At 38.9% G+C, this 17026-nt stretch overlaps 1 protein-coding gene across 5 annotated transcripts in view; it reads left to right on the forward strand.

The window, feature by feature from the left end:
* NEXN (nexilin F-actin binding protein) overlaps window positions 1-17026 on the forward strand; it is a 58582-nt gene that overhangs the window by 11961 nt on the left and 29595 nt on the right. For 3 of the 5 annotated variants that reach the window (XM_050805481.1, XM_050805476.1, XM_050805491.1), the window contains exons 2-5: window positions 14162-14240; window positions 15672-15863; window positions 16067-16145; window positions 16232-16380. In XM_050805481.1, coding sequence (XP_050661438.1) covers window positions 14214-14240; window positions 15672-15863; window positions 16067-16145; window positions 16232-16380 — 447 coding nt within the window. In that variant the 5' untranslated portion in view covers window positions 14162-14213. The remainder of the gene's footprint in view (window positions 1-14161; window positions 14241-15671; window positions 15864-16066; window positions 16146-16231; window positions 16381-17026) is intronic. The other 2 variants (XM_050805508.1, XM_050805498.1) reach the window with 1 other exon arrangement.

A 17026-nucleotide genomic window follows, 5' to 3' on the forward strand; every position in this document is an offset into this window, starting at 1 on the left:
GTTTTGAAGAAACTACATTAAAGTAGCTGCCCTATAGCAATTGAAGTTAACTATGTCATTACACTTGGATTCCAGCACCTATTGAAAAGATTGAATAATTTGAAAATGTTTATCAGGATTCTGAAAAAAGAAAACCAGTAAAGTGAATACTTTGAATTTTACAGCTTCTCATTTTGTAAGTTTATCAGTGAAAATTATAGTGATACATATGAATACTAAATAGAAATAATTTCTGGCAAGCATAATTATTTGAAATTGAAGGAGCAGCTGGGGCCTTTTGCTAAATAAAGCAGCAAAATTAAGTTTAGAGACTGGTAACTGAAATGTTGGCTGTTAATATATATAAACACGAAACTGGGAAGACTGACAAGCCATGTGCAATATGATGAATCCCCGTCTCTACAAAAAATACAGAAATTAGCTGTGTATGATGGTGTGTGCCTGTAGTGTCAGCTACTCAGGAGGCTGAAGTGGGAAGATTGCTTGAGCCCAGGAGGTCAAAGCTGCTGTGAGCTCTGATTGCACCACTGCTCTCCAGCCTGGGCGACAGAGTGAGATCCTATCAAGAAAGAAAAGAAGTGGGAGGAGATGATAAAATAAGTCAAAGATTAAATTGATGTTTGAAATTTTTATTTTTTATTTTTTTTGTGACAGAGTCTTGCTCTGTCACCCAAGCTGGAGTGCAGTGGTGCAATCCTGGCTCACTGCAACCTCTGCCTCCCAGGTTCAAGCGATTCTCCTGCCTCAGCCTTCCCAGTAGCTGACATAACAGGTATCTGGCATCACACCCAGCTAATTTTTGTATTTTTAGTAGGGATGGGGTTTCACCATGTTGGCCAGGCTGGTCTCCAACTCCTGACCTCAAGTGATCCACCTGCCTCAGCCTCCCAAAATGCTGGGATTACAGGCATGAGCTACCGTCCCTGGTGATATTTGGAATTTTTTTAAAAACCACCTTATTAAGGTATGATTGACATACCAAAAGCTGTATATATTTAATGTATGATATTTGGCATTTGAGAATATGTTTCTAAAAGGCTAATAATCTGCTATAAATGTTCAACAGAAGACTTCTTTAAAATATAGTATAGACAGTTTGTTAAGAGAATAAAAAGTTGAATCAGAGGAACAGAGAATCTTTCAGACTTGCTAGTTTTTGCGTGAATATTGAAAAGCTTTATGTGATAGCTTTGGGGGGTTATTTTAAATTACAATTTAATTGAACAGGGCACTGGAAAGCAACTGATTCCCTGCAATCTGGGAAGGGAGCATAGAGTCTACCATGTGTACAGAGGAAAATCAGTGAGTAAGAGAAGTGCAAAATGTGGACTGAGAATGGAAGTCATGGATCTTAGTCATCTAACTGGAAGTTGGGGTATAGTGTATACTGCCTTTCAATTCTGTAGTAGGTATGGTTGATGTTAGAACCTTACCTGTGTTTGCAGATAGCAAATCAGACTGGACCACTTAAAAATTCGGTTCCAAGGCTTTTGTTGAGAGTTGTTGCAAAGAGACTGTTAATAGCATGAGAATAGAGACTGTGTCTGTATGTTCAGCATTATATTTCTCAGTGCCTAGTAGAGTGCCTGGCATAGTAGATGCTTAATAAATACTTATGGGGCAGGTGTGGTGGCTCACGCCTTTAATCCTAGCACTTTGGGAGGCTGAGGCGGGTGGATCACGAGGTTGAGAGATAGAGACCATCCTTGCCAACATGGTGAAACTCCATCTCTACTAAAAATACAAAAATTAGCTGGGTGTGGTGGCACCTGCCTGTAGTCCCAGCTACTCAGGAGGCTGAGGCAGGAGAATCGCTTGAACCCGGGAGGCAGAGGTTGCAGTGAGCAGAGATCATACCATTGCCCAGCCTGGGCAATGGAGTGAGACTCAGTCTCAAAAAAAAAAAAAAAAAAAAATTTTATGTAATAACTGACATGTAGTATTTATGCCATATCCCTGCATAATGATAATCACAATGATAGTCATACCTTATATCCAGATAAGCTTTATCTGTTCATAAAGTGATTCATGTTGAAGCTAGCAAGATTTACTTATTCAGGTTGGGCATGGTGGCTCATGCTTATAATCCCAGCACTTTGGGAGGCCAAAGTGGGAGGATCACTTGAGCCCAGAAGTTAAAGACCAGCCTGGGCAACATAGTGAGACCCTGTCTCAACAAGAAAATTCAAAACTTAGCTGGGTATGGTGGTGCAAGCCTGTAGTACCACTCAGGAGGCTGAGGCAGGAGGTGCTATGGATATAGTGGTGTACAAAACATAGTCACTACTCTCAAAGACCTCACCTTCTGGTAGAGGAGGTTTTCAGGAAGGTGGGTCATTACTGTACATTGTGCTAAGTGCTACAATTAGGGTAATCATGGGATGCTGTGTAAGCACACAGGAGAAGCACTTAACCTAGTCTTGTGGAATCAAGGAAGGCTTCCTGGAGAAAGTGACAATCCAAGAATTAAAGGATGAGTAGGAGTTAGCTGAGTGATAAGGGAATGAGAATAGCATAAAGCTGAGAGAGGCTGCTCTGCAAATGCTTGAGTTGTGCCAGTATTACAGTATGGGTGATAGAGTGGGAGGGAGGGGTAAAAAGAGATGAGGCTACAGAAGTAATTTAATCTACTGAAGTGTACTAAATCACAGAAGAAAAATTGGAGAGTGAGAAGAAAAGGGCAAAGATTGAAACCTGGGGGCAAACAACATCTAAGAGGTAGAGAGAGAGGTAGAAGCCCTCAAAGGACATAGAGAAAGAATGCTTAGAGACATGGAAAAACAGAGGGAGAATAGTGCTATGAAACCAAGCAAGGAGGATTTCAGGAAGAAAGGAGTGACTGAGAATATCAAATGTATCAGTGAAGTTCAGAAAAAGGGAATTGTTCATTTTATTTGGCAATGTAATGAGAAAAGCATTATTAGGCCCATTCTACATATAAAACTGAAATTCACAGAAGTTAACTGGCTCATCCAAAATCATGTATCTACTAATTAACCTAAACAGAAACTCTAATCCAAGTTTTCTGGCTCTAACTCCAGTGCTTCTTCCACCATCAGTGTCTTCTTAATATGCATGAAAAAATCAACAGTTAACTAGATAATTATCATGAGGATATAACTGAATATTTTCTACAAAGGTTATTAAGCACCAAAAGTTCTAGTAGAATATTTTGGGAGATTTCAAATTATTTTTGTATTAATATCAAAATTTAAAATATATATAGGTTTGGAATTTTTATGAGGGGGTTTATGAAAAGTTGTAATAATGTTGAACCTGTAAATGTCATTTGTTCTAAAATTGTTTTTTGTTTGTTTGGTTTCTGTTTTGAGATAGGGTCTTACTCTGTTGCACAAGGTGTAGTGCAGTGGTTCAATCATAGCTCACTGCCACCTTGAACTCATGGGCTCAAGTGATCCTCTTGCCTCAGCCTCCCAAGTAGCTGGGACTACAGGGACATGCCACCACACCCAGATTATTATTATTATTTTTAATTGTAGAGATGGGGTCTTGCTCTGTTGCCCAGGCTGATCTCCAACTCCTGGCCTCAAGTGATTCTTCTGCCTCAACTCAGCTTGGATTACAAGTTTGAGCCATAACACCTGGCCTGGAAATGATTTTGAGAGAAGATTTGATAATAGTATTTACCTTGAAGCCCTGTTGTAGGAAATAAATGACAATGCTTGTTAACTACTTGGCACATTACCAGGCAAACAGTAAAGACTCAGCAAACGTTAACTTGGATTATCTTCATCATTAATTTTATTCATGTTTTGTGACTAAAGGATGTATTAGTGAAATAATGGGTTTAGATAGGACAATACAATTAATGACTAGGGAACAGAGTTTTCCTGTGAAGTTAATAGGCCAGAGTCCAATTCATACCTTTGTCCTTGTGTTAACACAGATAGGCAAATGAGTTAGCAACTGAAATGCATAGTTGTTTCTACCAAGGCAGTGTCATACTTCCTTTTTAATTAACAATAAAGGAATCTTATATGTATTTACAGTGTCTATGTAATTATGAAGTTTTTTTCTCTAGTATAAAAACATTTAAGAAATATGAGTCCTATTGGTTTGTAATCTGTACCTTAAGTGCAATTCCATAACACAAAAAGGTCATGAACTTATTTTGCTACAACTTTTTATCCTCAAAAGGCAGAACAGAGCAAACTTTGAGTACAGGATCACTTGCTTATATTTTAACCAAAAAAGTTAAGGATAGTGCTGTTCCAATTTTCACTGAGTTTAAAAATGAGAGCTCAGAATACTGAGCTGACATTTTAAAAAACTATTTTAAGTGGTTTTATTCATAGTAAATTTTAAAAATCAATTTTATTTTATTCTAAATCTGTAAGTCAAGATATAATTTGAGGATTTTAAAAAAATCAAATGAAAAGGGCTAGCTGATTCATTTATTTTCTAGGACTATTCTTGACTAATTCTTCACTGTTAGCAAGCCACCCAATTTTCTTTCATTTCACCAAAATAAATAAATAAATAAGGCTTTTGAAGTCCTCTCTGGCCAATTAATTGACCTAAAATTATCAGTTCTTATGATCCCATGATTCCAAGTTTTCCTCATACCCTTTAGTATTACTCTAAAAAACTGCACAAGAGGCTCGGGTATGGTTGCTCATGCCTGTAATCCCAGAACTTTGGGAAGCTGAGGTGGGAGGATCACTTGAGGTCAGGAGTTCGAGACCAGCCTGGGCAACAGAGTAAGACCCCCCCCCCGTCTCTATTTTTTTTTAAGATGGTCTCACGCTTTGTGGCCCAGGCTGAAGTGCAGTAGCATGATCATAGCTCACTGCAACTTTGAACTCCTGGGCTCAAGCGATCTTCCTGCTTCAGTGTCCCAAATAACTGGGACTATAAGCATGTGCCACGACACTTGCAAATTTTTAAATTTTCAGTAGAGATGGGTCTCGCTATGTTGCCCAAGCTGGTCTGTAACTCTGGGCTCAAGTGATTCTCCCACCTCAGCCTCCCAAAGTGTGGGGATTACAGGTGTGAGCCACTGCACCCACCTCCACCCCTCCCCTGCCTCAATTTTTTTTTTTTTTTGAGACAGAGTTTCACTCTTGTTGCCCAGGCTGGAGTGCAATGGTGCGATCTCAGCTTACAGCAACCTCTGCCTCCTGGGTTCAAGCAATTCTCCTGCCTCAGCCTCCTGAGTAGCTGGGATTACAGGCATGTGCCACCACTCCTGGCTAATTTTGTATTTTTAGTAGAGATGGGGTTTCTCCATGTTGGTCAGGCTGGTCTTGAACACCCGAACTCTGGTGATCTGCCCGCCTCGGCCTCCCAAAGTGCTGGGATTACAGGCATGAGCCACCACACCTGGCATCTATTTTTAAAAATAAAAAATTGTGTAAGTAATACATTATATATACTCACTGGCAGGGAAAGATAGGATTTTTCCTAAATAGAGTAAATTCTAGTAGGGGAGATGAATAGTAATAAAATTAATCAAAGTTATTGCTATCTACTAATGTTAGTTATTATTCCAGGGTTCTTCATATAATGCTATCTTATCTAATCCTGACTAAGCAGTTAACAGATCTGAAATTTGGATTTAGGTCTGATTACCAAATTTTGGTAATCCAAATGTGAGGTGATGAAGGTCTGTATTAGTATGGAGGCCATGGAAATATGAAGTAATATGTAAGAGAAGTTTGAAAGCAACATTCATAGATCTTGACAATCTATTAAAATCTAGAAGATATAGAAGAATGAATCAAAAATAACCACAAGGTTTGAGAAGCCATGAGAATGAAGGGTAGGTTTTGTTGGTTATATAAGAAGAAATATCAGGCCAGGCATGGTGGCTTATGCCTGTAATCCCAAAACTTTGGGAGGCAAAGGCGGGTGGATCACTTGAAGTTAGGAGTTCAAGACCAGCCTGGCCAACATGGTGAAACCCTATCTCTACTAAAAATACAAAATTCGCCGGGCATGGTAGTGCATGCCTGTAATCCCAGCTACTTGGGAGGCTGAGGCAGAAGAATCGCTTGAACCCAGGAGACAGAAGTTGCAATGAGCCAAGATCACACCATTGCACTCCAGCCTGGGCAACAAGGTCAAAACTACATCTCAATAAATAAAATATTTAATAGGTAACTCTAGATATGATATAATGGCTCAAGTAAGACAACAGGACTAGTGCTATTTATTATTTTTATCTGAGGCACATAAAATTAGGTTACTCATAAACCTTAGTTCATGACCCACTCATGTATGTACAGATTCCTTTAATTTACTCCTTTATTTTTAATAATGTCATAAGCACTGACAGACCCACTAAAGAAGAAAAGTTAGGATCTTATTAATAATTATAGGGAATCATGTCCCATCCTCTCCCCCATTATATTGTCTCCTTCCCACCAAGAAAACTTCAGTCCCACATGGCTTCACTGGGGAGTTCTTGCAAATATTTAGGGAAAAAATAATACTAAATCCTACATGAACTAAAGTTTTCCAGAAAACTAAAGAAATAATTCCCAACTCATTCTATGAAGGCAATATTACTCTGTTAGCAAAAGCAGACATCACAAGAAAAGATAACTTATACAACCAATAATTTCTCATAAACACAGATGCAAAACGTAACAAAATTTTATCAAATTGATTCCAGCAATATATTAAGAGGATAATGCATTATAACCGATTGAGAATTATCCTAGGAATGTAAGGTTGATTTAACACTTGAAAATCAGTTAATGTAACTCACCATATTAATAAATTAAAAATAAAAACCATATGATTAACTCAATAGACACAGAAAAAACATTAGATAAAATCCAACATCTGTTACTGATAATTACTCCAGCAAACTTAGTCTGATAAAGGTCATGTAAGAAAAGCCTACAGCTAACATCTCACTTAACAGTGAAAGACTGGACATATTTCTCCTAAGATCAGGAACAAGACAAAGATATCTGCTCTTACCACTTCTATTTAACATTGTACTGGAGGTTCTAGCTAGGACAGTCAAGCCAGAAAAAGAAATAAAAGGCATCCAGACTGGAAAGGAAAAAGTAGAACTGTGCTCACAGATGATGTGATCGTCTACGTATGTAGAAAATCTGATGGAATCTATGAAAAAGCCAATAGAACTAGTAAGTTATTAGGCTGGGCTCAGTGGCTCACGTCTGTAATCCCAGCACTTTGGGAGGCCAAGGCAGGCACATCACAAGGTCAGGAGTCCGAGACCAGCCTGGCCAACGTAGTGAAACCCCGTCTCTACTAAAAATGTAAAAATTAGCTGGGTGTTGTGAGTCACGCCTGTAGTCCCAGCTACTTGGGAGGCTGAGGCAGGTGAATTACTTGAACCTGAGAGGTGGAGGTTGCAGTGAGCTGAAACTGTGCCATTGCACTCCAGCCTGGGTGACAGAGTGAGACTGTTTCAAAAAAAAAAAAAAAAAAAGAAAAAAAAAAACAACTAATAAGTTATTTTAGCAGGGTTGCAGGATATAAAACCAGAATGCAAAAATTGTATTTTTTAATTTTAATTTTTTTCTTTTAGAAATAAGGACTTGCTCTGTCACCCAGCCTGGAGTACGGTGGTATGATCACAGCTTACTGTAACTTTGAGTTCCTAGGCTCAAGAGATCCTCCTGCCTGTTTCCCAAGTGGCCAAAACTATAGACACACACCACCAGGCCTGGCTAGTTTTTTAATTTTTTGTAGAGATGGGGTCTATTATGTTGCCCAGGTTGTTCTTGAATTCCTGGCCTCAAGCAACCCCCCTGCCTCAGCCTCCCAAATTGTTGGTTGGGATTAAAGGCACAAGCTACAGCACCTGGCCCCCAAATTATACTTCTATATACAGGTTGAACATCTGTAATCTGAGAATCTGAAATCCAAATGCTCCAAAATCTGAAACCTTTGGAGTACTGACATGACGCCACAAGTGGAAAATTCCACACTTGACCTCATGTGACAGATCACAGTCAAAACTTTGCTTTGGCTGGGCAAAATGGCTCACGCCTGTAATCCCAACACTTTCAGAGGCCAAGGCAGGTGGATCACCTGAGGTCAGGAGTTCAATACCAGCCTGGCCAACTCGTATTGGTAGTGAAACCCTGTCTCTACTAAAAATACAAAAGTTAGCCAAGCATGGTGAAGGACAACTGTAATCCCAGCTACTTGGGAGGCTGAGGTAGGAGAATTGCTTGAACCCGGGAGGCGGAGGTTGCAGTGAGCTGAGATCATGCCATTGCACTCCAGCCTGGGCGACAAGAGCAAGACTCCATCTCAAAAACAAAACAAAACAAAACAACAACAACAACAACAAAAACTTATGCAAAAGTTATTTAAAATATTCTATAAAACTACCTTCAGGCTATATGTATAAGGTGTATATGGAACATAAGTGAATTTCATTGTTAGACGTGGGTCCTATCCCCAAGATAACCTGATATATATATATATTCCAAAATCCAAAAAAAAATCTGATATCTGAGGCCAGGCACAGTGGCTCACGCCTGTAATCCCAGCACTTTGGGAGGCCAAGGCGGGCAGATCAGGAGGTCAGGAGTTCGAGACCAGCCTGACCAACATGGTGAAACCCCGGGTCTACTAAAAATACAAAAATTAGCTGGACGTGGTGGCACACACCTGTAGTCCCAGCTACTCAGGAGGCTGAGGCAGGAGAATTCCTTGAACCCGGGAGGCAGAGGTTCCCGTGAGCGGAGATCACACCATTGCACTCCAGCCTGGGCGACAGAGTGAGACTCTGTCTCAAAAAAGAAAAAAAAAAAAAAAAAGGGAAATCTGAAACATTTGTAGTCCCAAGCATTTCAGATAAGGGATACTCAACATGTACTACCAACAATCATTAATTTAAATATTAAAAAACACCATTTACAAACATATAAACAAATATGAAATTATTTAGGGATAACTGACAAAAGATGTGGAAGATCTGCACATTGAAAACTACAAAACATTTCTGAGAAATTATAGAATATGTATATAATGGGAGGGACATACTGTGTTCATGGATCAGAAGGCTTAACATTATTGATATTAATTCTCCCTAGATCCATCTACAGATTCAATGCAATCCCAATCAAAATCCCAGCACATTATTTTGTGGATATTGACAAACGGATTCTAAAGTTTTTTTTTTTTTTTTTTTTTTTTTTGAGACGGAGTCTCGCTCTGCCGCCCAGGCTGGAGTGCAGTGGCCGGATCTCAGCTCACTGCAAGCTCCGCCTCCCGGGTTCAGGCCATTCTCCTGCCTCAGCCTCCCGAGTAGCTGGGACTACAGGCGCCCGCCACCTCACCTGGCTAGTTTTTTTGTATTTTTTAGTAGAGACGGGGTTTCACCATGTTAGCCAGGATGGTCTCGATCTCCTGACCTCATGATCCGCCCGTCTCGGCCTCCCAAAGTGCTGGGATTACAGGCTTGAGCCACCGCGCCCGGCCCTAAAGTTTATATGAAAGGGAAAAGACTTGGAATAGCCAACACAGTGTTGAAGGAGAAGAACAAAGCTGGAGGAGTAACACTACTCAACTTTAAGACATCCTATAAACCTACAGTAATTGATATAGTGCAGTGTTGGTGAAATAATAAAGAAAAAGATCAATGGAACCGAATAGAGAGCCCAGAAATAAACCCATATAAGTATAATCAACTGATCTTTGACAAAGGAGCAAAGGCAATAAAGTAAACATTATTTTCAACAAATGGTTCTGGAACAACTGGACATCTACTTGCAAAAAACCGAATCTAGAAACAGACCTTACATTCTTCACAAAAATTAACTCAAAGTGAATCACAGACTTACAGCATAGAACTATCAAAGTCCTAGAAGAAAACATAGGCAGAAATCTAGATGACCTCACATTTGGAATTGATTTTTTAGCTATGATACCAAAGTCACAATTCGTGAAAGAAAGAATTGATAAGATGGACTTCATTAAAATTAAAAATTCTGTTCTGCAAAAGACACTATGAAAAGAATTAAAAGATAAGCCATAGACTTGGAGAAAATATTTGCAAGAGACATAATCAGATAAAGGACTGTTATCCAAAATATACAAAGAACTCTTACAACTCTGTAATAATAATACAAACCACCCAATTAAAAAATGGACCAAAGGGCTGGGCACAGTGGCTCACGCCTGTAATCCCAGCACTTTGGGAGGCCGAGGTGGGCGGATCACGTGAGGTCAGGAGTTTGAGACCAGCCTGACCAATACAGTGAAACCCCATCTCTACTAAAAATACAAAAATTAGCCGGGCATGGTGGCAGGCGCCTGTAGTCCCAGCTATTAGGGAGGCTGAGACAGGAGAATTGCTTGAACCCGGGAGGTGGAGGTTGCAGTGAGCCAAGATCATATCACTGCACTCTAGCCTGGGCAACAGCACAAGATTCCATCTCAAAAAAAAAAATAATGAAAAAAAATGGACCAAAGATCTTAGGAGTCATCTCACTGAAGAAGATATACAGATGGCAAATAAGCATATGAAAAGGTGCTTTGATATATTATTTAATATAATTCTAATTTAATATTTATTCATTTAATATATATTCAAGGAAATGTAAATAAAAATGACAGGCCGGGCGCGGTGGTTCAAGCCTGTAATCCCAGCACTTTGGGAGGCCGAGACGGGCGGATCACGAGGTCAGGAGATCAAGACCATCCTGGCTAACCCGGTGAAACCCCGTCTCTACTAAAAAAATACAAAAAAAACTAGCCGGGCGAGGTGGCGGGCGCCTGTAGTCCCAGCTACTCGGGAGGCTGAGGCAGGAGAATGGCGTGAACCCGGGAGGCGGAGCTTGCAGTGAGCTGAGATCCGGCCACTGCACTCCAGCCTGGGCGACAGAGCGAGACTCTGTCTCAAAAAATAAAATAAAATAAAATAAAATAAAATAAAAATAAAAATGACAATGAAATACCACTCCACATCTATTAGAATGGCCAAACAAATTCAGAACACTGACAACATCAAATGCTGGTGAAGATGTGGAACAATATGAACTCTCATTCATTGCTGGTGGGAATGCAAAATGGTAAGCTACATGATGGTTTCTTGTAATACTAAACATGCTCTTACCATATACTCCAGTAATCATGGTCCACAAGAACCTGCATACAGATATTTATGTCAACTTTATTCATAAACACCAAAACTTGGAAACAACCAAGATGTCATTTGGTAGGTGAATGGATAAACTGTGGTACATGCAGGTAATAGAGTATTATTCAGTGCTAACAAGAAATGAGCTATCAAGCCCTGAAAAACAGAGGAAACTGAAATGCGCATAACTATGTGAAAAAAGTCAATATGAAAAGGTTACATACTGTGTGGTTCCAACTGTATGACATTCTGGAAAAGGCAAAACTATGGAGACAGTAAAAAGATCATGGTTACCAGGAATGATGGGGGAGAAAAGCATAAGCAAGTGGAGTAAAGAGGACTTTTAGGTCAGGGAAACTGCTCTGTACAATACTATAATGATGGACACATGTCATTGTACAGTTGCTCAAAACCCACAGAATGTACATTAAAAGTAAACTCTAATGTAAACTATGGACTCTGGGTGATAATGATGTGTCAGTATAGGTTCATCATTTGTAACAAATGTACCACTCCAATGGGTGGTAATAATGGGGTTATCCAGTGTTGATAATGGGGGTGACTAAGCATGTGCAGGGACAGAAAATATACAGGAAATCTCTATCTTCTACTCAATTTTGCTGTGAACCTAAAATAAACTCTATTTAAAAAAAAAAGTTGGCTAGAAAATTCCAAAAGAAAAAAACAAAACAAGATAAAACAAACCTAAAATAAACATTTAAATGATAGGCCTAAACTCATTTATGTTAATAATTACATTAAATGTTAATGAACTAAATGCTGCAATTAAAAAAGCAGATTATAGGCCAGGCACAGTGGCTCACGCCTGTAATCCCAGCACTTTGGGAGGCCTAGGTGGGTGGATCACAAAGTCAGGAGTTTGAGACCAGCCTAGCCAACATGGTGAAACCCCATCTCTACTAAAAACACAAAAATTAGCTGGGTGTGGTGGCGGGAGCCTGTAATCCCAGCTACTCAGGAGGCTGAGGCAGGAGAATTGCTTGAAACTGGAAAGCAGAGGTTGCAGTGAGCCGAGATCGTGCAACTGCACTCCAGCCTGGGCAACAAGAGCTAAACTACGTCTCAAAAAAAAAAAAAGAAAGTGAAAAAGAAAACCCAGATTTTATCAGAATTGATTTTTGTAAAAAGCAAGGTCCAATCATATGCTGTGTCCAAGACATATACTTTACATATAAAAACATAGATAGAATCAAAGTAAATAGCTAGAAAATTATATACCATGCAAACTGTAAACCTAAGAAAATTGGGGGCCAGGTGCAGTGGCTCACGGATGCAATCCTAGCAATTTTGGAGGCCAAGGTGGGAGAGTCGCTTGAGCCCAGGGTTTCAAAACCAGTCTAAGCAACACAGTGAGACCCCATCTCTATAGGAGAAAAAAAAAAAGAGCTGAGCATGGTGGTACATGCCTGTAGTCCCAGCTACTTGGGAGGCTGAGGAAGGAGGATCACTTGAGCCCAGGAGTTCAAGGGTGCAGTGAACTGTCATTGTGCCATGGTACTTCAGCCTGGGTGACACAGTGAGATGCTGTCTCTAAAAAATAAATGAATAAATAAGAAGAAAGTTGGTGGCCAGGCATGGTGGCTCACGCTTGTAATCCCAGAACTTTGGGAGGCTGAGGCGGGCGGATCATGAGGTCAGGAGATCAAGACCCTCCTGGCTAACACGGTGAAACTCCATCTCTACTAAAAATACAAAAAATTAGCCGGGCATGGCGGCGTGCGCCTGTAGTCCTAACTACTCGGGAGGCTGAGGTGGGAGAATGGCGTGAACCCAGGTGGCAGAGCTTGCAGTGAGCCGAGATGGCACCACTGCACTCCAGCCTGGGCGACAGAGCGAGACTTCATCCCCCACCACCAAAAAAAAAAAAAGTAAAGAAAAGAAAATAAAGTTGGTGTGACTATTTTAATATAAGTTTAAGACAATGAGGTAAGAAGAAAGAAATTTCTTACTAGTTGGCTGGGCACAGTGGTTCACACCTGTAATCCCAGCATTTTGGGAGGCCAAGGCAGGCGAATCACTTGAGGTCAGGAGTTCAAGACCAGCCTGGCCAACATGGGGAAACCCTGTCTCTACTAAAAACACACAAAAAATTAGCTGGGCGTGAGGATGTGCTGCTTGTAATCCCAACTATTTAGGAGGCTGAGGCAGGAGAATCGCTTAAACCTGGGAGGCGGAGATTGCAGTGAGCTGAGATTGTGCCACTGCACTTCACCCTGGGGCGATAGAATGAGACTGTCTCCATAACAAAAAATATACTGCTGAAAGGGTCAATTAAAAAAGAAAATATAATCATAATGTGTGTGTGATTAAACCTGAAATTACATGAAACAAAAACAACAGAATTAAAGCGAGAAAAAAAAAATTTTGTCTGGGCGTGGTGGCTCATGCCTGTAATCCTAGCACTTTGGGAGGCCGAGTTGGGTGTATCATTTGAGGTCAGGAGTTCAAGACAAGCCTGGCCAACATGGTGAAACCCTGTCTCTACTAAAAATACAAAATTTAGCCAGGCATGGTGACGTGGGCCTGTAATCCCAGCTACTTGGGAGGCTGAGGCAGGAGAATTGCTTGAACCTGGCATGCAGATGTTGCAGTGAGCTGAGAGTGCATCACTGCACTCCAGCCTGGGCAACAGAGTGAGACTCCATCTCAAAAAAAAAAAAAAATCTACATAGTTGAAGATTGATAGAACTAGCCAAAAATTAGTAAAAATACAGATCTAAAACATGATCTGCTACCTTCAGCTAGTTAATATTTATAGAGTAATACACTCAATAATTGCTGAATACACATTCTTTTCAAGTGAACTTAATATATTCATCAAGCTATTCTGGATCAAAAACTTTCAGGGATCTTTTACCATCATGCACCTTATATTTTCTATACCATGAATCTTGGGAAAAAGAGCTAAAGGTTATCACAATTTATTACTTGCTTGGATTATGTCAGTATTTTTTGAGGGGCAATTAATTGCTATTTCTATTTATAAAAATACATAATATATTACAAATAAATTAAAATTTATTATACAACATAATTTTTTTTCAGGTGCAAATATTTACAGAGCTTCATAATCAGCCCAAGACCACATAGAGCAAACATGAATGATATTTCCCAAAAGGCTGAGGTAAGTCTCAAAAGTAAAAAAATAAAAATAAAAGAGGGAAATGTAGAGTTGACTGTAGAATTGCTAAAAGGACAATCATTTGGTGGAAAGGTCATATTTAGGAGTTCATAATTAATAACATAATGGCAAGATGTAAAACAAGAAGAGATACAATTCACCAGCTGATCTTAGGCTAGTATTTTCATTTGGGTTCTAGGAAATTCTACAAAGCATGAGTACTAAATTTGTGAATGATAGTGAAGTGGATGTGATAGCTAGCGTTCTGAGTAGAATTTTAAATGTTTTGTTCTTGATAACTCTTAGAAAGTATTATTTTAGTATTAAAACAAAGTTTGACCTATACTCACAGGAGAAAGCATAATTCCCTCTTAGGTAAGGAATCTTTTTAGTGCCTTATGTATATTTTTAAATTTTTAGCTTTTTTCTGGTTCTTGACTGTAGATACTGAGAGCTGTCGTAAGAAGAGTTCAGTTGCTGACACCTCAGAATTATAAAATTAACCCTTAAATGACCAATGACACATAATAGATTACAAAATACAGGCTGGATGTGCCACAGATTAATTAAGCAATTGTCATTATCACTAGGAAAAAGGGTTTGGTGTTCTGAGGCACACATTTTATTTACTGAAATTTCATTTAGAAATCAGCTTAATTTTCAAAGTGGTGAAAATAATTTGCTTTCCTGGTTATAGAGTGGAGGAAATAATTTCTTCAGTCTTCTACCAGATTCCCGTTCTTTGTGAAGCTCTCTTGCCATATGGAATTGCTCTTACAGCCCACCCTATATAGAATGATATAGCCTTCTTACACATTTTTAATGTGGTTTAAGGAAGTTATAGATGGGAAGTAATAGTAACAATATAAATCACAGCTTGTGCCCACAGACCATGGTGTACCTCAGCCACAAATAAGGACTAAAGGACTGGCCTTCAGTTTTGCTTATATTAGATATAGAAACCAGGAAGGGTGTAAAATGTGCATTAGCCTCTAAACTTTAAAGCCTAAACTTTTGCTTTGTTTTCAACTTCACCAAATTTACTGAAATTAGTTTGGGTACCTTTTTAGCAAGTGACATCAAATCTGAATCTTTAATAATGGAGTTAGACAATAAAAGACAGTTTTTAATTAGAATTCAGAATTTGATTTTTATATTTTACTGGCTTTCAGCTTCGGTGGAATGCTACCCACAAAATGGGATTTCATTACTATATAACAGTGAAATTTCTACTCTCATATTTTCTGTAATGTCATTTTTCATAGGTTTTAGAAAGTATCTATTCAGGTTGTGATAGTCAAATAAAGCGTTCAAACACATTTCTATTTTATGTTTCAATATACATTTTTTATATTGCTTATTCTTATCTATCTTTACCTAATTTCTTCCTATCTTTTTCGTTAACTTTCTTTTCTTTATTTTCTTCTAATGAAGATTCTGCTTTCTTCATCTAAACCTGTCCCAAAAACCTATGTACCAAAACTTGGCAAGGGTGATGTAAAGGATAAGTTTGAAGCCATGCAGAGAGCCAGGGAAGAAAGAAATCAAAGGAGATCTAGAGACGAAAAGCAAAGAAGAAAAGAACAATATATTAGAGAGAGAGAATGGAACAGGAGAAAGCAGGAGGTTACTTTATTTTACTTTATTCTTGTGAAAATACTTGTTTTCATTTTTTTAATTTAAATTGTATTTATTCACATTAACCACATTTCATATTAACTATAACTAAAATACTTTTCTGTATTTGTAACCTAATTTAAACTCTGCATATAATATGATTTAGTCTAATTTTTGGACATGTGCTCACATTAATTTATTTAACCATCTAGATTAAAGAAATGCTTGCTTCTGATGATGAGGAAGACGTATCTTCTAAAGTAGAAAAGGCTTATGTTCCAAAATTAACAGGTAAGAAGCTTGAGGGGTAAATAGCAAATTAAATTGCAAAATAGAAACACAGCCAATTATTAAACATTTTTTTCATATATTCTTAGGAACTGTTAAGGGTAGATTTGCTGAAATGGAGAAACAAAGACAAGAGGAACAAAGGAAGAGAACGGAGGAGGAACGAAAACGCAGAATTGAGCAGGATATGTTAGAAAAGAGGAAAATACAGCGTGAATTAGCAAAAAGGGCTGAGCAGGTATCACTAAAGATTAAGTTCGTCTTTGTTTCTGAAACTAACTGTGCAAAGTAAAACTAATCAGTATGTTGCCTAATTAAAATATTTTAATATAACATAAACCTATTAAAAAGCATCTAACCGTCTGGGCATGGTGGCTCACATCTGTAATCTCAGCACTTTGGGAGGCCAAGGTGGGTGGATCGCTTCGGCAACATGGCAAAATCCCGTCTCTACAAAAAAATACAAAAATTAGCTGGGCATGGTGGCAAGTGCCTGTAGTCCCAGCTATTCAGAAGGCTGAGGTAGGAGGTTCGCTTGAGCCTGAAAGGTGGAAGTTGCAGTGAGCCAAGATCATGCCACTGGACTCCAGCCTGGGTGACAGAGTATGATCCGTCTCAAAGAAAAAAAAAAAGGCAGCTAACCTGAAAAGACCTGAAGGAAAAACATTTAACATCAGATGCCTAGAAGGATATGGGCAGAATATGCCTGTTTTAAGGTAGAATAGTGAGATGATATCTGTCATATACAATCTTACCATTCTATCCACATTCCTCACCCCGTCTACATTCCTTATTTTTCTTTACAGGTTAGAAGATTTTACAAAGATGTAAGGCAATGTTACATATAAACTATCCATGAGTACCTAACAAAATGCTAATCTTCT

The sequence above is a fragment of the Macaca thibetana genome, chromosome 1 (assembly GCF_024542745.1).
Source record: "Macaca thibetana thibetana isolate TM-01 chromosome 1, ASM2454274v1, whole genome shotgun sequence".
Classification (NCBI taxonomy): domain Eukaryota; kingdom Metazoa; phylum Chordata; class Mammalia; order Primates; family Cercopithecidae; genus Macaca; species Macaca thibetana.